At 30.1% G+C, this 24,626-nt stretch overlaps 1 protein-coding gene across 1 annotated transcript in view; it reads right to left on the reverse strand.

Moving 5' to 3' along the window:
- LOC100160267 (protein amalgam-like) overlaps nt 1–24,626 on the reverse strand; it is a 370,302-nt gene that overhangs the window by 16,122 nt on the left and 329,554 nt on the right. The window contains exons 4-5 of the mRNA XM_029487214.1: nt 15,170–15,380; nt 2,577–2,867 (exon numbers count right to left, since the gene is read on the reverse strand). Coding sequence (XP_029343074.1) covers nt 2,577–2,867; nt 15,170–15,380 — 502 coding nt within the window. The remainder of the gene's footprint in view (nt 1–2,576; nt 2,868–15,169; nt 15,381–24,626) is intronic.

The raw sequence follows: 24,626 nt of genomic DNA on the forward strand, positions 1-24,626 counted from the left end.
TTTCTTATGGTATAATAGGCTGGGGTGGCGCTTTCGAAAATACTATAAGTCATCTACAAATTTGTCAAAATCAAATTATTAGACTATTGCTCAATAAAGACCGTATGTACCCAACAAAAAATGTATATACTGAACTAAACGTCCTCCCAGTTAAAAAAATATATTTAAAAATAACCGCTATATTTTTAAAAAATCATAATTTATTGCAACCAATAATGCATGGAGTCAATACAAGATATGCGAAAAACCATTTTCTCATGGAAAAAAATAAAAAAACCACGACTAACAAAAATTTTGAAATAACTGGTACTAAACTATATAACGAAATACCACTTTCTATAACAAACCTCCCAATAAACTTATTCAAAAAAAGCATTCTACAGTGGCTATTGGATTCTCCTTACGAATATAATGTATAATGATATCACTGTACTTATTTCAACTGTTTAAACTATTATTAAGTAACACAAATTGTACACACATTAGATCTTCATATGCTAATTTCATTTTGTAATTTTTAATCTTTTTTTTTATTATGTTCCTGTAATCTGTAAGTAATTATATTATTCGAACTCCTGGGCCCCCACACGAGTTTTCTCAGTGGGGCCCAGTATTTCATATGTATATGAAAATTTAAATTAAATAAAAAAATAAAAATAAAAATAAAGTTAATAATAGTTAAACACTGTTTTTTAATAATATTGCTATTATGGACATATTGTGCTTATTAATATTATCTCGTATCCATTTATATTGTTTGTTTAAAATAGGTATTATCTATGAAAATACAATAAAACTTTGACCATGCAATGTATTATTGTAGTAAGTTTTTTTTAAAAATATATTATTATTACTAGCTTTGCCCTGTGTGCACTTTTTTTGTGGCAAATTCTATAATTTAGTATATGCGCTATATAGGTGTATCTCGGTTTGAATGAGTGTATCTTTGTTTTAGTGTTCTTCAGCTCATGGACTAATTGGCATCAGTGTACCTAGGTTTGTGAAATGATGTTAACCATATGGGCAACCACAAGTTATGGATTGGATTTAGCACTTGGTATACCAGCCTGAATAATCAATGGCAATCATTTGTGAAAAAAATAAATACAATTTATAGAGGATCCACTATTACTAATTTCAGATCCGTACGTTTTGTAGTTTTTGAAATATAGCAATGAGCCAACAGAGTGAGTGATTGGTATTTGGCTTATGTATCCATAATATACTAAGCTTATAATAAGAAAGTTGAGAATTGATTTAGGTACCTCGGTACGCGTACGGGTACTCAACTATTTAAAAACATAATAACTGTTTTTCATTGACCATGTCACAAATAAATCTTACATGTATCACCATATACTTAAGTCTTATACAGGCTGGAAATAGAATCCTATTCATTCACAACGAGTGTTATGTGTTAGAAATGTGTCCATAATAATGATAGTTTATCATAATATTATACTCGAGGAATTTTTCTCTATACTAGCTTATCAGACCCCTAGTTTTTTCCAAAAAAATAGTGTATTCATAAAAACGAAATAATAAATTGTTGTAGTATGAGTTACTTTCATATTTTGTAGTTATGAATTATTTTTTTTAGTCATCATATTACTAAGTTCACCGAGATGACATTTTCAATACTTGTTTTTAATGTATAACAAAGATATCGTATTGTATACCTAAGTATGTATAAAGTGTATACCGTATACGTATCCGGAGTATTTGACAATAAGCTTTTACACTGAAGTAAATACCTCTGACATTATAAATTGATCGTAATACATTTAGTATTACAGTACAAGAGGGCCATATAATTCGTCGGCTTAAATCGCAAAGGTCGTAACTCCATTTTTTTGGATTTTAGGATTATTAGTGATTAAAATTAAGAAAAAAAAACCACATCATTTGATGAGGCCGTTTTTGAAATTGTATAATTTTATCCTCCATGAAATTGATGGTTAGAAATCGTCGTATCTCCGAAGTAATGATTTTAGACCTAAAAAAAGTCGTATCTCCATATTATCATTGTAAAAGTGATGGAGATACTAATTTTGCGAATTATGGAATTAGACCGACGAAATATGTTCGAAGCGTTTATGTACTCCTGAAAAATTTGTAATTTTTGACATACACCCTTTGCGATTTAGGTCAACGATATCAAAATTTTTATTTATTTTTATGTTTTTTATCCCTAAATTTGTATTTTTTTAATCTATTTTTGAGAGTGGCACGATCTATGTAACTATATTATTCAATTTACTATTAATTAAATAGACTTATTGCATTGCATCAGGTATATTGGAAATTGATAACAATAAAGCCGTAAAACTTAATGTGGACTTCTAAATATTATACTTGTTGACAACAATACCGCCGCATAACAAAATATGGCCTTGTTGCACTAAAAGAAGAATAACTGATGATATCTTACTAATCCGCTATTGAATCTTAAAAACACTGTCCTGAACAATTTACATTTTTGATATACGGCCCTCTTGTACTGACAGTACGAATAATATCCTGCGTATATATTATTATTGTTATTATTATTATTATTATTATAAAATTATAATCACCGTTTAGGACGTGAACGGTGACGCTGGCCGAGTCGGAGGCGGAAGGGGCGCACGTATAGTTGCCAGTGTCGGGGGGCTGGGCCTTGGATATCAGTAGCCTGCTGGTCCGTGTCTGTTTCTCGGTCACCACGCTGATGCCACCGCGGCCTGAATAGTTTATGACGTCCCTGTCTCGGTACCAGTAGATGAAGGTGGGCGGGTCTGGCGTCTCCAGCACCACGCACGTCAGGTTTATGTCACTTCCACTCCGGATGTACATTTCCGTGTTGCCGATGATCTTTGCCTTCGATACTGCAAACACGAGAAATATATTATTGGATTTATTTTTTACACACACGGTTGAGTTATTTACGACGTTTATTCTGTACGTTCCAACACCCTCCCCCATCACCAGCCCACACCCCTCCACCGCCCACAAGCGCATATATCGCGGTCACCGCTGCGCTGTCAACTATCATATTATTCACACAACATCTTCGACATGTGGTCAAAGAAAAAGGTCTAGAGTCAGAAAAATATTATAAGGTTGTTTGTATGGTTTTCAAAATAAGTGTTATAATTGCTGAGAGTCTGGTACCACGATGATCATTATTCGAATGATTAATGATTTCAGTGCGGATTACATTACACAATCCTTATAAGTTATAATAGGTATGAAACTCATTAATATTATTTTACACGATTTCAATGACTTCACCCGTGTGTCATCCAAATGCTTGACTTAGTTCATTATACTTAATTCATTATTTGTTTGACCTTAATCCATCTTATTCAAATCGATAGCATATATTACAATACAACTTATTGTGTATTAATGAGTTACTTAAAAACAATATCACCATAATATACAAGGTATAACACAGTAACATGAACAATTAAATAACTTAAATTGTTTTAATAAATATTTTAAAATTGTTTGAATACGTTTCTTAGACATTTAATAATTGGGAAATAATTAATATCCAAAAATATTACGATTAGGTACACAAGTCACATTGACACAATTAGTAGCAATTTCCAGTACCTAATAAAATATATTAGCATAATTCGTATTTAATTAAGTGTGATGATTGAAAATATTGCGAGTGTAAAATTATTTATGTAATATAATATGAAAAATAATTGACTTAATATTTTATGCTAAAAAGCAGTTTTTTGTAGATTAGAACGTGTCATAAAACCTCGAATTGTCAAAATGTGATGCATACTATTTTGGCCACATACCAAAGTGATATACGCCTATCCTATATAGACGATCAACAGCGCCGAGGTCGTAGGTGAAAGGTATACCTAATATGTATATATGTACACGTCATCGTGGCATTTCGCCCAAACGTATATAGTTTAGTACCTGTATCGCGGTGTATATCATGTATGTGTGAGTGCGTGTGAAAGGGAGTGAAAAAGAATGTGTGTGGTGCGGAGAAAAATCGCTCGTACTATGCGAGAAAACAACCGACGCCGTACCGGATTAGGGGTATTACACATTTTTGCGGGTACCTGTAGCCTCGGAATCAGCGGATTTAGACGATTTTTGTCATTTTATATCGACAATTTAAGCCAACATACCTCGGAGCTCCGAATACCGGAATACCTAGAACGTGGATTTTTATTTTGCCGGAGTGGTGGGGTAGGGGCTATAATTTAGAACTCGATCTTGTCGTGCTTTGAATCGATAATATTTTTATTAAATATATTCAATGAGATCACGTTTTTGAAATCACGCGTTTGCTATTTACAATATTATTGTGATATAATATTATTTTATTGTTTATTGGATCGGGTAACGGCATCATATCACGAAATTCAACGAACAAAAAAAAGAAAAACCCCAATTTCTACTGCGCTCAATATTATTATAATGATTATATTGTACCATATTATTATATTAACGAGGTATATAAACCACGTGCGTTTAGCGCAACCTCTCCATAGTCATTTCTACAGTCGCCTTTGTTGTATCTTATGTGCAGATTCTGCTTATATTATTATAATAATATATACACTGAGGCAAATACAGCCTTTGGCGTATTGAAATCGACGCAGTAATGATAGAAAATCGAATACTTGTCGTGATAAATAGAAGAAAAAAAAACAATTATCTTGTGTTTGCCCACAGGGAGTTTTTTGTTGTTGTTAAGAAAACTCTCGTATATTTGAAAAAAAATACATCTTAGGAAAAAAAATATAAAATAAATGAAAATCCCCTATACACAGACGTAATAAATACTGGTAAAAAAAATGGTTGAGAGAATCCAGATAGTCTTATCTACCTTAATCGGCGTAATATACCTAGCTACATTTAATCGTGAGTTTTTAATTATTTTCATAAAGTTTATGGTTTTTAATAAGCGGATGTCGTTTTACGTCTGTGTACTGTGCCTGTTGGCTTATTACTGAGAATGACATAAGTTATGGACATAGAGTCATGGGCGGTCGCAGACTTTTACTCCAGGCGCACATAACATTATACACTGACATTATAGTAAGAAATGGGTAATTTTTCGAATCTTTTAAATTATTCCCATTAAGCTCCGAATTTTTTCTTTGTTAAAAGGGTTAAAAATGTTATTAAGATATTTTTTTTTGTATGCCTTACACATGGATGGAACATCATGTTTATCATCTGCACCCAAGGCACTCTACTGCATTAATTAGTATTGTTTTAACAAAAAATTATGGCTAAAAATATGTGATGAAGAAAAAAGGTAAAACTTATGATTTTTATTTGATAATAATATTTTAACTGTGAAAAATTAAAAAATAAAAATTAGCTTAAGTCACAGATATAAAATACCTATTTTATATCTGTGGCTTAAGTTAAAATAAGAAAAAACTATCAATAAAATGTATCTAAGATTGACACTTTGAAAAATAAAAAATTTTTTTTTTAAGTTGATATTATACAAAGTTCCTTTAATATAATACTAATAATAAAACACAATACATTATTAATCAGTTATGTTGTATTGCCTGGTTAAATAACTCATTAGTTGCGAGTAACAAATAAAAGCAACCGATATAGGCTACATAACATAATACTATTTGATGTTGATATTCTAAGGACATCATGAAAGAAAAAACAATTAAAAATACCTGTATATATTATTATTATAATCAGTGTTTTTTGATTATTATTTATAATACTTGCCAACGTTCTGTAGTACCTACTAGCATAGCAGTTTGACCTTTATGTTTATTGTTCGTATAATGTGTTTTTTCTTGTTTCACATATTATAATGTAAATACAATGCCGGATGCAGCCCCTGGCTATGCTGCATAAACTGCAGCCTTGCGACCGGCTACGCGAAAAGTACATTAAAGTACTTTGTTATTCGCTTAATTGAAATCATGATCAAGGCCTGTATTTAAACAGGCATATTTTTATTCTGTTATTGTACCACTAGTATGTTTGGTCTGGCGTGTAAATCTTTAATGTGTTCTACGACATGGTTTTATAATTAATAAATTATTTAAGAAGAGCGAAGTGATAAAACAAAAGTAAAATAGAAAAATAAAGAGATAGAAATACGGCGCAGCGCTTTAACATTTGGTAGGTCCCTTATTTACTCACTGATACAAATTTCATTGCTAATATAAGAGCCATTATTGTGTTTACCATTGATTTTAAAGTTTCATTAGTACTTTATATACGGACGGAATTTGTGTAGTCACGTGGTAAAGTTTAACTTCTGGCCAACGAAAACTTGACAAACACTTAACTGTGGGTCAAATAAAAACTCATTGGAATTATTCAGAAAAACAACATACCTATACTTACACATGCATACTTGTTTCAACAGAATTCACTATCCATGTAATTGAAATTAATTTGAACGAACTGATGGTATAGTTCTGACCAAAGGTTTTTGATCTGCACTACGGATTTTCGAAAACCTTAATGTTTTCTTGAAGAATGAGTGTCTTACGTCAAATAGATTACCCCGTATACTATACGTTCGACACTATGTGACCTCTTTTTACATTTCTAGCAATATGCTGGTTTCATTACGACAATACTATTTTTACTAAAATTTATGTTCACTTTCAAAATAAACTTGATCATATTATTCTATAGAAGTAAAATATAAAGAATATATATATACAGAACATAAAATGTTAAAACGTTTTTATTAGACAGATTCCAAAGTTTAATAATCGATTTTAACTTTACCACAAGACATCAGTTCCTTTCAGAAATTACGCATAGGCTATAGTGTCCACGCTATGATTTACGAAAATTGTGAACACCAAAATAGCAATTAATAATTTATGAATATCAGCAGTTACTGTTTGTTTATGATATTCAAGTTTTTAAAGAATTGTAGTTGATCACCAAATTATACATTTATAATATAGTGTCATTATAAAATGTTAAAATATACATTTTAATGTATTTCCGAAATGCTTTTATAAATAGTTATGTAAATTTCAAAACGATTGAATTTCGGTTAGTTTTAACGTTCTGTATATTTTTATTTTTAATATCTGAAAAAAGGGACATTTCAATCATAAGGATACGTCTTAGAGCTTATGTTCACTTTATAACACCTTAACTAGTATTCTAGGGCAGTGGTGTATTTACGGTGGCGGGGATCAAGGGGATCGATTCCCCTCCATAAGTTGTATATAATATGCAAATGTTTTCGGAGTCTACTGGATAAAATCATATCTCCCACCTCCACAAAACAAAAACCTAAATACTTTCATATGTTCTAGGGTAAGTGCTAAGGCTAACCATATAATATGTATATACATAATAAAAGAATCAACTAATTATTAAAAAATGTCGTATCTATTTTAATAGGTAATTTAAATTGAATAATATTAACCAACCAACAAACAATTTCAAACAATAAACTGACAAAAAAAACAAATCTGGGACTAAACATTCTATGTTATTTTTCAATAAATTAAAACAAATTAAATGAATGTAACCTGTGTAAAATGTTTATTTGAATTCCTCTCACAGACTAACGTTTACTCTACGGTAGGCGATGAAAATTTATTTTTACTAAACTTGTGTCCACTGTATAGTTAACTTATTTTCCGTCAAATTGATTTAGTAAGTCCAGCGAACACCTCTGAGTTTATTCCATTCAATGGTTACATTTTTGTTGGAAAACCATTATATTTTTTGGACAATAGAATCATCGGACAATGGTTTTTAGTTTATTTCAGTCCGTTAAGGTAATATCTTGAGTTGGCACCTTCTATACTTGTATATCCCAAAAAAATTATTTTCAAAATTCGGAGCCCATGATTTATGGGGTACCATCCTCTCCCAACTCCACTATGATTATTAATATTGTCAATGTCATGGAAAAAAAAACTCAAACGCAATAATGTAATTTTTTTGTGCGTTTGGCAATAAGTCATAATATATCTAATGGTTTGTTTAAAGTACACGATAAATATAGATATACACTGCAATATGAACGAACGTTTTTTTTTATTTTTTTTTAATCCAACAGAATAATTCAAATGCAAAAAATTACCAGTGGCATTTAATGTAGTTTGATAAAACTGCTAATCAGATTACGTTAAATTAGATGTATTCATCGTCAGATACAATTATTTCATTGTTTTAACAGCGCATCAATATGTAAACTTTATAAATGTAATATCACGTTAACTTAGCATACAGGAACTGTAAATATTAACTAAAAATAATGCTTTTGCAATGTAAGTACAAATTACTGTGAACAAATACAAGGGGATGTCGGATGTGTAGTGTAAACATGTAAATAATATGGAAAATGTTTGAATAAATATTGAATATTAAAAGTACGTAATCTATTAGGGTTAGTTGTATTTACTGAGAAATTGATAAAGATATTATAGCTGGCAAATGAAATTAAAAATTAAAAGTTTCAAGAGATACAAATCAAACAATGTTTTATGAACATTTTCATCCAACAATAACTGAGTAATAATCGTATTGTATAATATTACATAATTATAAATTCATATAAAGTATAATCTTAATCTCTGGGGAACTGTATGGAACTAATCCAAATGGGGTAAAATTAATAATACACTAAAATTAATTAATTAATAATATTTATAGCAGTTATTAGTTAATAACGGTATTAATACACGTGAAACACGATATTATGGATTAGAGAAATTGAAAAAAAATTGGTGGAAGAAATGTCATTATAACCAAATTGTATTCGTATTATAGGATATATATCAGAGGTACCTACCTATATCAGATGTCGTCAGATCGTCATACAATATGGGGGAATCGAGAGAACGAAAAAATCGGCCGGGAAAAATCCCACAAAAACGGTTGTCTTCTAATTACGTATCGCTGCGTCATTAAACGACAATAATAGATGGAAGTACGGTCGGCTGATGAAAGATCAAGATTGGTGCACCTACGCAGTGACACATATTGCCAATAACGCATACTGCACATTACACGGGAGGATAAAATGTAAGATGAGAATAGAAAGGAATTTATTATAAATCCCACTGACGGATTCAATAAGAGAATAAATGATCTGGACGGTAATACGCGAATAATACTCCGAACGACTGATTCGAGTATATAACACTCGCGTACAAATAAAACCCCTCCGAGGTGGCAGTGTGCTGTAAACACGCCATTACTACAATCAAACGTATTTTACTCTGATAGCGACGAACGGGAAGGAAGAAAATTATTCAAAAGACTCGCGGACGATATCAAAGAGACCCCGACCGGCAGACGACGTTCGAGTGTCGGAAAAGTAAAGTGTTTAACCGTATTAGAATTATTACGGTCACGAACTCGCTAGTGCAAAAAATATTATATTATGATATTATTATTATTGTGTAACACATTTTAGATATTTTTACTGTTCGCCAAAGGCGGAAAACAAAAGGTTTTTTTTATAGATTTCATAATATAGTAAGCAGTATTTTCAGACGCGTAACCACCACGTCGTGTTTTTATTATTATTATTAGTAGTACTATTGTTATCATTGTAAACCGCCGAGATCGATGATAATATCGATTTACGTCACAAAAAAGTATCTTATACGCGCATTTATAATAACCATTATTAATAACAATTATAGACAAAGGGACCGGACGCCAGTACGTTTAAAGAGGAATGTCGAAACCAGTCAAGTATAATTGAATCCACGAGTCGCCCTTTGATACTTTATGCTGTCTGTTATTCCGTTCTCACGTAAATTATAACGTGTATCTAATTTATCTATATATAAATTATACAATGCACATAATATTATATAATTATACATAACAATACTCTACTAGACACCATTCTCTTTTCTCTATCCCTACCCATCTCACCTCGTATGGTCACAACCAGCCTCTCCACAGAATGCTACACCTATTAAACCAACCTTAGTCCTACCACTTTACTTTTTTATCTGTTATCTATATATAATTGTATTAATTTACTTTCTACTTATGTAATTTATCTACTTTACTATATTTTTGTTAACTAAATGCTCTTCGCGGGACGTATAATCATCAAATAAATAAATAAATAATACTATTTGTACATGCTTCCAAGAAACACTACCTACTCTAAGTTTCTACGAAACATCGGGACTATAACGCTTACTGAGCTCGATTAGAACATAATTTCGACAATTTATAATATTGTTATCAGGAATTTTGTCGACTGGTAGTTTTGTGTGTTATCGAAACAAAACAGTGAGTAAATAAATAAATAAATAGGCTTACGAATCACAGTGCATAAAGTTAAGTAACCGAGAATAAGATTTAAAAACTTATATAAAGAAAACCGAGCATCGAAATGAAACGAAATCTCGCCAGATGTTACGGAAACTATTTATATTAACGGCGTCGCAGCGTAGAGCATACAAAATTCAGATACCTTTAAGATTTTTGTCGAATAAACTTTGGTTTCGACAAAAATTGGAAGTAAATATTTCTGAGACGGCCATGACACATACGGACCAGAGTTGTAGCTCTATTCGGTTAAAACGAATCGGTCGGTATATTTCTTTAGATCAACAATAATATTCAGTGGCGGACTGAACTTCAATTTTAAATGACGCGTTTTTATAATTAAGTACTTTCCACTACTACCATCATGGTATTTTTACTTCTAACAAAGTTATGAGGTAAATAAAATTTGATCAAAAGAGCCAAGAGGTCAGGCTTTGGCATGTAATTCTGCACCACAGCCACGGGGTGGCACCATCCCCTTTGAAAAGTTAACGCAACCGCGTCAAAATTGAACACTTCAGCTTGCCACTGATAATATTATAGGTATAGAAAAACAACAAGGCTAACATTGACCAACCTATACAATATTATGATGGCAAAAAGTATTTATTATTTTGGGAACAAAATAAAACTGTAAATATTCAATAATGGTGATCCAAATTATCATTATTACGTTTTAAGTTGAACTGATATAACATAATATTAAATTAATCTCAAGTATTCATCGGATAAAACTGATTTGTATGTTTGTGACATAGTAGGTGCCTGTATTGTGTTTAATTATTTTGTGTTACCACTACCTAATAAATGTTCATAAATTATGGTACATATTAATATATTATACAACTTTAATCACAAACATGTTCAATTTATTGAGAAGTTTTTAAAGTAAATTTCACTATTTTTAATTTTTCAATCGAAAGATAAAATTCTTTATGAAACTACCGTGAATTTGTAATTAATCAGCTAACTTAAATTAATAAATGCAAAAAGTTATTTAATACATCATACTTAAAGTTTTCAATCAACCGTTTTATTCTTGAAACAAAATAATAATTTTTATTTGAAACATTAGTGGTAAATCGCAAACTAAAAACGATTTAAAATAATTTTTATAATTCCGATTATAGTTTTGTACTGTTGTCGTAAGTTATAGCACCATTATTTTTATTTTTATTTTTATCATATTTTTTTTTTTTGTATTTCTGCCCTTCTGGGCATTTTTAGAACAAAATTAATGAAGATTTTTTCATGAGATTTGGAAAAAAATTGACAAAGGTACAGTAAAATATTTTGGTATAAATGTATAATGAATAATTTTGTAAACGAAAGCGACAACATAATCAATATTGATTTATTTACTTCTGAAAAAGCAATAAAAGACCTTTTAATGAGCAAGACTTTTTTTCAACATTAATTATTCGGTAAACAAAATTGCAATGTCATAGCGAGACTATAATTTATAATATAGTGAAACTTCCATATAATGGACTTCCATTTAACAAAATTTTCTGTTTAACGAAATTCTCTGTTATATGAATTTTTTTTATGCCCCTTGACACTTCGTAATATATAAGTTTCAATGTATTATTATGTTTACACAAATGTATGTAACTTGGCACGATTTAAGTTACACGGAGAAAACCAAACACGCCTTCCATTTTTTTTTTAAATTTATGGCTGAAAGTTAGCATAATTTTTGTTTGAAAATTAAAAAATTAAGGGTAATTTTAGTTTTTAAATACGATCTCTCCAGTAAATTTAATGCTTTCAATAGTTTCGAATTTTTATGATAACCCAATCGTTTTGGATGGAATATTGAAATATTAGAAATTTGATCTTTTAAATGTCCCAGCAATTTGGATTATTTAAAATTGTTGTTTCAAAGAAAATATATTGTATATACATATTATATACCTCTAATATTATTTTCACTATGAATAAAACAAATTTTAATTCTTATGTTTTTCAATTGACTCTAATTAGAAATATATATTTGTGTATGAGAAAAAAATTATTTGAATTCATAAGACATTAATGCAGATAATGTTCGTTGAGATATGAGTCGTGTTTTTTGCTGTTACTTATACAACTTGAAGTGTTTCATTATAGTGTACTCTTTTTTAACTGTGATTTAAAATGGGCAGAGGCAAATATAATGTGTTTGTCATCGATAAAAAAAAAAAATCTATATTATATTTAAATCATTGAAAAATGTTAGTGTGATTTCTGTGAAATGGGAATTTGACTTCATTTTGAAATATATTTCACTTAAATGCGTAAACTTTAAAATTATAAATACGAATTGCTACAGTAAACACTTAAAATTACGAGGGCTTATAACATTTGTATTTCAATGTTAACCAATGAAAACTTTTATTTCCTTTGTATAGTTTATAACAATAAAATGTTATATCCAATTTAACCACGGATTCATTAAAACTTATTTAAAGTAATAAAAACATTAAGAATAATTAATAGTTGCGGTTTTTTTTATTGTTTGAGAGCATTTAAATTGATTTGATCCTTACGGTAGCACAATGGCACATATTTCAAAAACATGTTGAATTAACATGGATATATTTTCAAACGTTGGATTTTGTATCCTATACAAAAGTATATTAGTCTTGGCAAAAGTTTGTTTTTATGGAATTTTCAAATATATTCTTTATTTATTGGCTTTATATTTGGCTATAGGCCATTCGTTGATTGCAAAGAACATTTTGCTGTATAATGCAGGCAAATAAAACAAATAAAACGAAAGGGCGGAATTGACTAAGTTAAGGAAAATTATGTTGAATAAAAAATTATTCCTTTAGATTTCAATATTATATTTTGTTAACATTTATATTTGTATTCAATGTAAACCAAATGATTAACTCGATATTATTTATTTCTGAAAATTATGACTGCTATCTGAAAATCATTAGCTGCTGCTGATGATTGCAATGATTAAATGTATATATAGGTACTTAAATATTAAATATGTAATTACCCTGTAAATAGTTATTAAAAAGATTCACATTTTTAAATTATCAACTTTTAGTCACTAAATAATTATGTGTATTATCGTCGTTTTATTATGGTTCCAAATTTAAAATTGTTCAATCGAAACATTTAAAAATTCACTTTTATTGAAATATTTCAATGGAATGATGGGAAATATTTTTTATCTTTTAAACGTATTCGATTGTTGATTAGAAACAGAAAAAATCGATAGGTAATGTATGATTTTTCAAACAAACCTTACGAATTATAATGTTATACATTTTAGGTAGAGGTAAATTAAATTAGGTTAATGATTTATCACTTATCTATTGGGTTCCTATTGGCTGTGATTTATTAACTATTTATTAGTATTCAATATAATAAACATACTTTTAAAAATGTTCTATTGCTGTAAGTTATCATGAATATAAACAGTAAAGACTTTTAGGTATAATAGACAAATTATTTTTATTTTTCCTTTTTCACATAAATGAAATATTTTAAGAAAATGACTTTCATGCAGTTTTTAAAACCACAATTTATTGTTATTACTTATGATATACGCTGACCTTAATAATATAATAATATGTTATTAAAAAATATGTAAGTAATCTTACTCTACGCGGCTTGAACTTTGTTCGATCTCTTATTTATAATATCATGACGAACTTTCGGCGGGGAAATGGTGGTTCCAAACTGTAGACTCGTAGTGGTTTTCGGATATACCACGACCATTATACACATACAATAACGCAAATGTTTAACCAGTCACATTGTGCTCGTCGGATAATATTCGGCAACGTGGATGGTTTCCACCGGGTATTCAAGCGGTGGTGAAAAATGTACAATATATATATATATATATATTGTACAATACACTATTATACACACGCCGGCGTGTATATATAGGAGGGTGTTAACCGATCTGATCTGGATTCGGTGAAGGGAAAAAATGGAAATGCTTATATATATATATATATTATACTATGTGAGCTCATCGCATATAATCATATGAGGTATTTCCGCCATTGTCGGTTGTGGCGGTTCGTTGTACACAATAACAAAAGCAGCGCTGTGCTGTTTGTTCGAACACATACATATACACACATTCTCGACCGGATATAATGGTACGTAGGCGTGTAATTTTCGGGTGGCGCACCAGTTGTCGAAAATCGTGAGAACTACCACGACCCACGGCACATATTTATATATTATATTATAATATACAGCGTGATTCACCGGGTACGCTCACCCCCGTTTCATCCTTTAATTACGAATTTATTCGAATTCTGATTTCTGGACCCTCGAGCATACTTAAAATCTTATTTTTAAATGTCCAAAAAGTGTATGCTCTCTGGCAGTTGCCTGTATCAGCTATTTTTTTTTTACTTCATAATAATTCATAATAAATTTGGGAAGTTCTCATTTTAAAAAAACTAGTCTGTATCGTCACAGAACACTTTATAAACTATGCCGTAATATAATATTATTGGTGTTTGAAAATATGGACTTTAAAGTATACTTAAAACTTTCAAAAATCAGAAGTTGTGTAAAAAATAACCATAACTATTAAAAGATTCCCGAAATAAGAACGAACAATGTGCGGGCAAAATTAATCCCGCTGTATATTAGTGTATAATATTTTATGTCATATACGGATTCGTCTTGGCCGAACATACGGTCCATCGGGTTTGGTCACGTACACAAAACAGTTTTGTACTCACGTCGGAATTGTCACTCTCTCTCTCTCTCTGTCTCTCACTCTCTCCCCTCACACACATACAAAGCCACGACTAAATTTTACTTACTTAGTTGTTGTCCCTATTTTTTTTCTTTTCGAAAAGTCCGCAGTTTAATATTATTGTTATTACTATTGTTATTATACACTCACTGACTACGTTCAACTGGAACCCTTGGCTGATTTTCGGTTCGGTGCTCACTTGACACTCGTACGTCCCCGAGTCTTTGATCTGCGGCGACGTGATCCTGAGCGTCCACTCGTCCGACCCGTCCGAGTGCAGCGATTGGAAACGCTGGTCGTTCGTGTACGTTAGTATGCCAACGGTCAATATGTGCAGGTCACGTTTCCTGATCCACGACACCTGGAGAAAAAAAATAAATAAAAACGCCGCCCCTTTATAGAACAATATAATACGAAATTCCCTGCACGCGAAAATACTTTAGCGCGTTTACGAGAATTAAATTATCGTAAATAATATATTGCAGTTATTACAGAGGTAAGTATACTTGTAAAGGGCGAGTCACCGTGTTTTCCCGTGCCCCAGTGTCGTAATAAGAGAAAACTGAACGATACGTACTCCTGATATGTATAATATATACATTGTTGTTAAATATAATTTATTGTATACGAGGTGATTATTATTTTTTATTTTTTTTTTGAACATCTAACTTATTTTCTTCATCGATTTGAGTGATTTTTAAATAAAACAGTTTGATGACCACTCTGTGCATACTATAACTATGATCTATACTTTTCATAAATATGTAATGTTAAAATATTTGTCTTAAAATCTTTAAGTATAATAAAATACAGATTCCCGAATCAATTTTATATAATTATTTATAAGAATATATTTGAAGCTTAGTCGAATTTAGTAGCTTGTCAACAATAGTGGACTATTCGCCTAGGCTACTCGTCTTAACTTATATATTATATTAAGTATATTATTTATATCATGCTCATTAATAATAACTTTATTTGTCCAGTGTGGAAATGTTCGATTTTCGTTACCTAAAACGTGGTGTTTCGGATTTATCGTAAACCGACACGGAATTATGTACAATGAAAAATAAGTTATCTTTTTAAAAATGCAAAAACCTATAAAAATGAAAATGAAAATTAGATTTTTTGTTGCAAAAGTATCGTTATAATAATAGTAATAGTATGTAATATTATAGTACCAGTAACTTTAAATAAATGGGTCAAGAAAACGTGCATGTACGTTTTTTGAATAGTGACCCTGCAGTGTATCCATAATATTATCATATCGTTTATCGTTTATCGTAACGCCACCACTGATCCCTCTCAATGCGATTAACCTATTCCAACGGTTATCGACGGCGGCGATTCTTTGACACGTATTATTACATACAGGTTTCATATAAGACATTTCTTTCCTCACAAAAATCATCTCTTCCGCCAATATTGTTAATTTTAAATGGCTATACGTCTTACTCTTCTTACAACACCTATTCATATTCTTAACTGTTCAACAAATTATATTATGTCCAATGAAATCTATGTCCAATATATTAATCGATTAATGAAACTGGCAAACGAGACCCTATTTTTTCAGTGAGTCCGGCACAAAGTGTGTAGTCCAAAATTGAAAATGCACACTAGTACACTACGGATTTGAGAAGCGTATACTCGACTACTGAATATATAAGTAGTATACATAATTATACTGTATACACTACTATACATACGATTTAAATATTTTTGAATTTTTAAAATATAAAATCTGTAACGACGCTAAAAATAAATTTTTTTCAGTTATGTCTTAACAGATTTAGCTTTACTTTGAATTGTGAATAGTGAACACACCAGATAAATACCTACTATCATGAAGAAGATCAAACAATAAAGTGTAATTTGATAAAAAAAAAAATTATTTCTCAAAAAATTATAAAGAAATGGAAGTTGTGCAAAGGAAGGTTTGGTCCTCAATGTCACTGTATCATAATATCATTGTAAATAAAATGTTTAACATGAATGTTTTTGAAAAATAGGATCCCTCGCAATTTCCCTAGTATATAAATCCTTTCAACTCGTATAATATCATGACGTATGCTATTTACTTGAGCGCAGGTCCGTTTTATATAAAATATATAAACACATAAATAAATCAATAAATATATATAATACATATAATACATCATATAATATTATAGTAAATTCTAATACGTATTATGACACGTTGACGAGTTACAATATCATTGTGCCACGCGCCGTCGTGGACTGGTCGTGGCAGTGGCACCGACGACGTCGTCGTCGTGCGGAAGTTGTAGAGGAAACGCGCAAAGCCTGCGGAAACTCGGTGAAAAATCAGCTGCCACTGTTAAGAGATTACGCGCGTCCGACATCCCATTCGGAATAGCAAATATAATAATATTATCGGTCCATTTTACTGGAGGAAACTCGCGTGCGTACAAAGCCTGACGTGTGTAACCTTACACAATACACGTGTATTATATATAACCTTTATATATATAATATATATATATGTTTAGAATATGTCTAGAATCGCGCGATGGAGTTTAATGTGAATGGTTTTAATCGAATTTCTTTTTCGTACGACCCCGATGATACGGCTGTGCGTGTAAAATAATAAGAATGCAATATAAATATAAATATGTAACAGCAGCAGAAGCGTTCGAAGACGTACACGTCTATTTTTACCGATCGTATTATATTTTGTTGTTTTTTTTATAATATAATATTATATTTTATAGCGACGCGTGACTCGCTAATAATTCAATACGTATTATTTTCAATGTATAATAATTCATAAATGTCCCATGACGTATAAACCCATTCTTATTTTACGACAACTTATAATGTGGGAAATTAGACGACACGCAATTTAAATTAATTGTCAAAATTGATAGCACGGGACATCCGTACGGCATAATTGAAACGTTTTATTAAAACCTTCACAATACTCTTTGATTAATAGCTCGGACAGACGAACGTAAAACGCATTAAAGAACGTTTCGACTAATTTATTTTACCAAGCACCTCTACACCCCACTTCTTCGTGTAATAAATCTGGACTAAACTCGATATAGCTTCGATTAAACAAAAATGTATGACATTGTATATCGTCGTTATTGATATTATTTTGATGAGCTAAAACCAGTCAGATGATGAAATTATTGAACATTTGAACTCTGCGAACAAAATATTTCATGTAAATTTTTTATAATAATAATATGAGTTTTCGCTAATAGTAAGTAAATACTTATATGTGCTGTGTACCCTTCGTATTTTTACTAGATACTGTAGCTAGTTTAACATATTATAATATTCATTACCCAAAACTTTTAGTGCTAATAAAATATTAAATTATTTGTTGAATATTTGCTATTTATACAACAAAACTACCGGGAAAATAATTTACGTTATTACTTCAAATTGAAAATAGCGATATCATTAGAAAATGTAAATTTCTTAGAATAGCAAGGAATGTGCTGATTTTACATCCGTGTTTCTTAAATCATTTTTTTGCCTCTATAATTGTTTGGTGGCATGGAAATTCAGTCTAGACGGTTAATTATTTGATGTCTTAGTATGGTTTTTCATATCGTAAAGAATAACTTTCCGATAACTGTAAAATAAGTTAAAAAAAAATCTGTTTAAAAATTCTCCACTTAAAATTGTTTTTTAAATGCGAAGAGTTATTATTGATTTGAAATGTATAAATTTATATATTACATTATATATTGTAACAATATTCTGTACTGTAGAGAACAAAGCGAGACCAAGTATGATCTTTTAAACAACCATAATCTTGTCTGGATGTCTTTGAATAATTTTATATTAAGTTGGACGGCGCAATATATAGGCAAAAGTGGGACATTACTGTATAGAAGAACTTAATATTATTATTATAAGCGATTTGAATATTGACATTCTTCACAATATTATTATAGTATATAGGTTAAGGATGTCTAATTTATTTTGGAAGCGTGCTAAAATTGCAATTACATTTAGCTGGCGGGCTATCTTATGAACAAGACTTGTTTGCACTTATGGTCGCTGTTTTTACAATACTTCGAATTACAATTTACTATCTAATCTCGCCGGCCGATAGACGACGTCCGTCGACAAACTATAAACACAATAATACAGTATTATTATGTTTATAGTATTATTAATACTGATAAGCTTCCAAAAAATAAATGCGTGCTTAACCACGTCCAAATTCAAATTCGTTAACGGGACATTTCATGGCCTGTATGGCTGTATAGCACTAGTAGTTAGCACTAGTAGTGGCTCGGTGGTGAGACTTTGATGCATAAATATTATACTATTTAAATGTAATTTTTTCAACAGTAGTCTATAAGTAAGTTCAAATTCGATGCAATATGATATTATCTTGTTTATTTTTTTTTTTAAAATAGCGTATTTTAAATAAATGATTTGCCTTGCAGATAATCAGTGTGGCACAACTTTTGGAACATAAACTATGTATCCATACAATGTATAGATCATTCGTTTTAATAATCTAATGTTTGGTGATTTAACAAGGTCAACTCCAATACTTTGTGTACCTTTAAGATGGTTTGAATGCTGTGTACCGTGTTGTGGTACCAATATGTTAGTTAAATTTAGTAAATAATCAGATTACGATATTTTTTAATTCCACTGAAGATTTAAAACAAAGCCTAGTTTTGAGAAGTAAGTTCAATAGACAGTATCGTGAATCCTTAATGTGATGAAGGTCTAAACTTTAGTAACGGCTATCAGGTGTGGGTTTTGTTTGGTCCAACGTTTTGGTCACACAAGTATATAATAGTTAAAAGATTATAATATTTAAAGGTCTGTTAAATTTGGATCATATCATCTCAATGTTATAAATCTCAAAATTATCAAACATATGATGTTGAATGAAATATTTTGTATGTTACATTTTGGCGTGTCGTCTTACTAAAATATGTACATACACATTATACTTATAAATAGGTTAATTTGTATTCGAAAACTACAGACAAATGCAATTTAATGGGTCTTGAAATTTATATGCGTGCAACGTGCTTCCGTTTCGTATGGCTGTGTTAATATTATTATAAATTCCGTTACAACACAATATAAACATTAAACGTATAATTAATATATACTTTATAATACATTAGATAATCTACGTATTGTAGTATGCATTTAAAGGCATATGAATTATTATTTCTTAGAACCAATACATAAATACACATATATAATTATTTTATAACATATTCTGCACATAATACCTATATCAAATTCGATCCAACAAAATAATTAACCAGAATTATGAACATCTTTTAAGTATAGTACTTACTATCATTGTTAACATTTTACATTCAATTAACATACTATGTTGGTTTTCAAAAAGTTTTTTAATATAGATGGTATTTGCACAGTGAATTTATTTCAAACAATGCTTTATAATAGAACTGAATTCGTTTTATACAAAATAAATTTTTTATCCTTGAAATTCAGAAATATTTATGCACGAGGGTTCGATGTTAAAAACTATTGAATTAAGTTTGATGTAATTATTTATGTACTCTATGATTTAAATTCGAAAAAGTTTAAATTCATTATTAAGTTTAAAGAGCGTTTACATAGTGTTCAAGTGTTGTAACTTAATATTGTAAGCGCACTAAATTTAGTCTTAAAATTAAACCAAACGTGCGTTTTTTGTGTTTAAATCATCTTAATATTATGTTGTTTATATTTAAATTCATCTAATCGCGATAAAAATGTCAAGGTTCTTCATTGTATATTTCATATAATATTCTTGAAAATTAAAAGTTCATAGTGGAACACGTACGTTAACAAGCAGTACACGTTTAAACGAGTTTAAAATAAATCACGATTTTTTGGACAATTTAACTATTTACATATAACTTATCTTGTGAAGAGGTGTTTTTCACAAGACATGTTGTTAATATAATCAATAATAACTACGAAAAAAAGTTAAATTTGATTGTGAAATAATCATGCTTCAAGATGCGCTAGTAAAAAACTAACATGAATATTAACATAAAGTATTAACGAACTAATGGAAACCACACTCGATAATTATATTTGCAAACCTTGCATCATTTTTATAACTATATTCTAGCATATATTATAGTTGGAGGGATTTAAAATGTAACCTTATCATAGGCGTGTATTTTAAATTGTAAAATATATTGCAGAAATTGGAAATATAAGACCCACATAAATAGAGAATGTCAAATCTGATTGGGAATTTTAATGTATAGATAATTACTTAAACATAATATTAATTTAACACGTTTCCTGTTTGGAATCTTACAGTTTAGCTGAAGGATGTTCAAACTTTCTGTGGAAAATTACTTAAAACAACCAATTTGAAACTTTCAGAAAATTACGCCATTATTTTTTTTTTAATTTCATTTCGAATAAACAAATAAGCAATTTGTACATGAAATACACAATAGTCAATAAGCCTTTATGTACCAAGATTATAGGTTAAATTTAATTAAAGCACAGGTTTATGCGCCTTCGTATTCGTTCGTTTTTTGTTTAATAATACAATTTCATTGGTTTACAAATTAAATTTGCGATTAAAATTAGACATCATTCGGGCCTATTTAATTTGTATAACCGTAATAACACGTACAGTTAGTAGGTAACTCATTTCACCCGTTTTGGATTGCGTACCCGACCCGATTAAACAGCACTCAGCAATACACGTGTGGTCTACTTAACTAGACGGATGCTCTCTCTCTCTCTCATCGACGATTCGCCTACTCCGATCATACCGCGTCAAAGGCTTCCGAATTCCTCAGACGGAATGAAGCGGTGGACCATGTGGCATAGGCTGAACTCTCTCCGATAAGACACAACGCGGCGGGCGCTCTTCCGCGGTCGTATCGTTTTAAGGACGTTCTACTTTATTCATAACATTATATACGTAAATTATATTTTATGTATCGGAGCCAGTTATATCAACCCCTTGTCCCTCGTGGCCTACCCCGCTGACGATGACGCCCGCAGTGATAATAATAACGTGACACCGGGGTTCCCGGAGCTTTTTCGAATTGGGTCAAAGTATTCCGATTTCTACAGCCTCACGTGCAATATTGCTGCGCGAGACGTGCGAGCGGAATACTCAATACGAGCGGAGATCGGTTTCGGCGATACTATTATATTGTTATATAATTCACGGAGTATGATATAGGTGACACACGTCGTCGGGGGCGCCGTTTCGGTTTTAAAATAGTGCCACTAAATTTTCAGGCAGTACAAATTTTGCAAAGTCGAAGATCGTAGTATTTTTTTTTTTTTTATATAACAAAAGCGTATACCGTGCAGTTTTCAGATACCAAAGAAAAAGAAAACATACATCATTATAAAATCAATACATCCTTTGCTCCTTAATATCTGCGTAGGAACAATTAATGTTTTTTTAAGTTATTATGATTATTAGTATTAGAATCAGTGTAAAGCTATACAAACCAATTTAAATTACATATGAAATATTTATCAGTATAATATACTATATACTATATAGGTATATAAACATATTATTAACCATATATCATGTTTCGATTTTTCAAAAATTTTGTTGGGATTAGTAATTTTACTTGTAATTTGCGTGATCAGTTGAGAATATGGCATTTAAATGCATTGTTCAATCTTTAGATAACTTGGAAGAAATACATGTATAGCGGTGTAAATGGCCAATATAGTATTATAAATTATTAATAATAATATTGACCGATGTTTGATTTCTATGATGTGGAATTTATAAACCTAACGGTAAATGCAATAGTTAGCTATACTTTTAAATTTAATTATAATAACTCCATGGAAGAGTAAAATTATTGTTCTTAAGACTTTTTAGCATTACTATCGTGTAAATATATCTTCGGACACAGCGTTGGTCGTCTTTCGGAATGATTCGATACGCCGTCTGTCGATGTCAACTGAACCTAAGGACTCCTGACGAATAATACTTAGTGCATTTGGACTGAACGCCCCCCTCAAAAATAAAAAAATAATTTTTAAATCATCCTAGTTGAGTTCTGAGTTTTATAATTATTTGTCTGAATTGAGTTTCAGCTTTTATAATGATATAATATTATATTGGTTGAGTTTTGGCTTATTGAACTATAAAGACGATGTTAAAGCAAAGAAGGCAAATATTAAACAATGAATTAAAACGAAAAGCAAAAGACAATTTATTATGAAAGACAATGTATAAACTTATACATATTGAGCTTATTACGAATAATATTTATACTTTGACAACTAGGTACTAATTTAAATTGAATTAAAAATATATTCAGTATGTCAGATTTTCAGGTCTTCGTTATTACCAATTATTTGTTATTTGTTATTTTATTATTTTTTTGAAACAGTAGTGTTGTAGTTAACTTACGCCTATGAGAGGGGCTCAATTATTATAGTCAGTATTTTTCCAGGGATTCAATTTGGATGCAAGCATAATAACTTTTTGAAACGTATTATTCGTCTCCTGTGGAACACCGGAATGGCTTAATCATATTATATACCTACATTTACACATAGAAGTTACCTCCGTTGGTATTAGCCACCACGCACTATTTGATGGCAAACTTTTGATTAAATAGTTTTGATTTATTAATCAGAAGATGAGAAGACGTTTCGATGATATTTTAAAATTGCACAGATTGTGCAATGTGTCTCAGTTAAAAATAAAAATCGTTCATAAGCCATGTGCCTGATTTAATTCAATTTACGCTATTGATTTAACGACTAATCGTGCTAAGAATATAAAATTAATTGCTTTGAACAACAATATGTTATATTATGTTCATTATTATTATTAGTATATATTACAACTATTTAGAAAAGTACTGGAAATTAATTAATTTAGAAATCGTCCATCAGATAAATTATACCACCTATCAGAATCCAAAATCAATGTTGAAGCATTTCTTGAAGTTTCTACGACTAATACTGTATGAATTACATTAAAAAAAACTAAAATTGTTTTTTGAAAAATTGTAATTTTATGCGTGAATATCCAAGTTTGTCAGAATTTAAACTTCAGCTGACTTTCGTGAAAAATATTTGTATAGGTAGTATGTACCTTATTGCAATTGTTTTTTTTTTTAATATTGCAATAAGCAAAAAATATATGGAATTTTGTATTAAACTTTCAAACATAAGGTATGAATATAAATATTTTATGAATCTTATACGACAAAATAATTTGAAAATTTTGGTAATTTTAATAAGTTCATAAAAAAATGTTGTGACTTGTATTTTCGATTTTTTTTTAAATTTGTATATTAAAAACATATGAGTTATGAAAAACCTTGTATTAAACACCAATTGCATAAAATCAATCTAAATGTTTCAAAAATGTCATTATGTGTAATATAAAATATAAGATTATACTTAAAAATTTCAAATCCCAGGAAAAATATTTTTAAATTAAAAAAAAGGTGGATAAGTGTATGTCGCTCTACTATACAGTAGGTTACAAGTGGGTCACTGTATAATGGATAGTATTAAATTTGAATTCAATGATTTAATATCACTGTATAAGAAAAACGATTCTGAGCGAAGACGGTATGTCAGTCTAGGTATAAGGTATCTTATATACTTA

This window comes from Acyrthosiphon pisum, chromosome A1 (genome assembly GCF_005508785.2).
Source record: "Acyrthosiphon pisum isolate AL4f chromosome A1, pea_aphid_22Mar2018_4r6ur, whole genome shotgun sequence".
In the NCBI taxonomy this organism is placed as follows: domain Eukaryota; kingdom Metazoa; phylum Arthropoda; class Insecta; order Hemiptera; family Aphididae; genus Acyrthosiphon; species Acyrthosiphon pisum.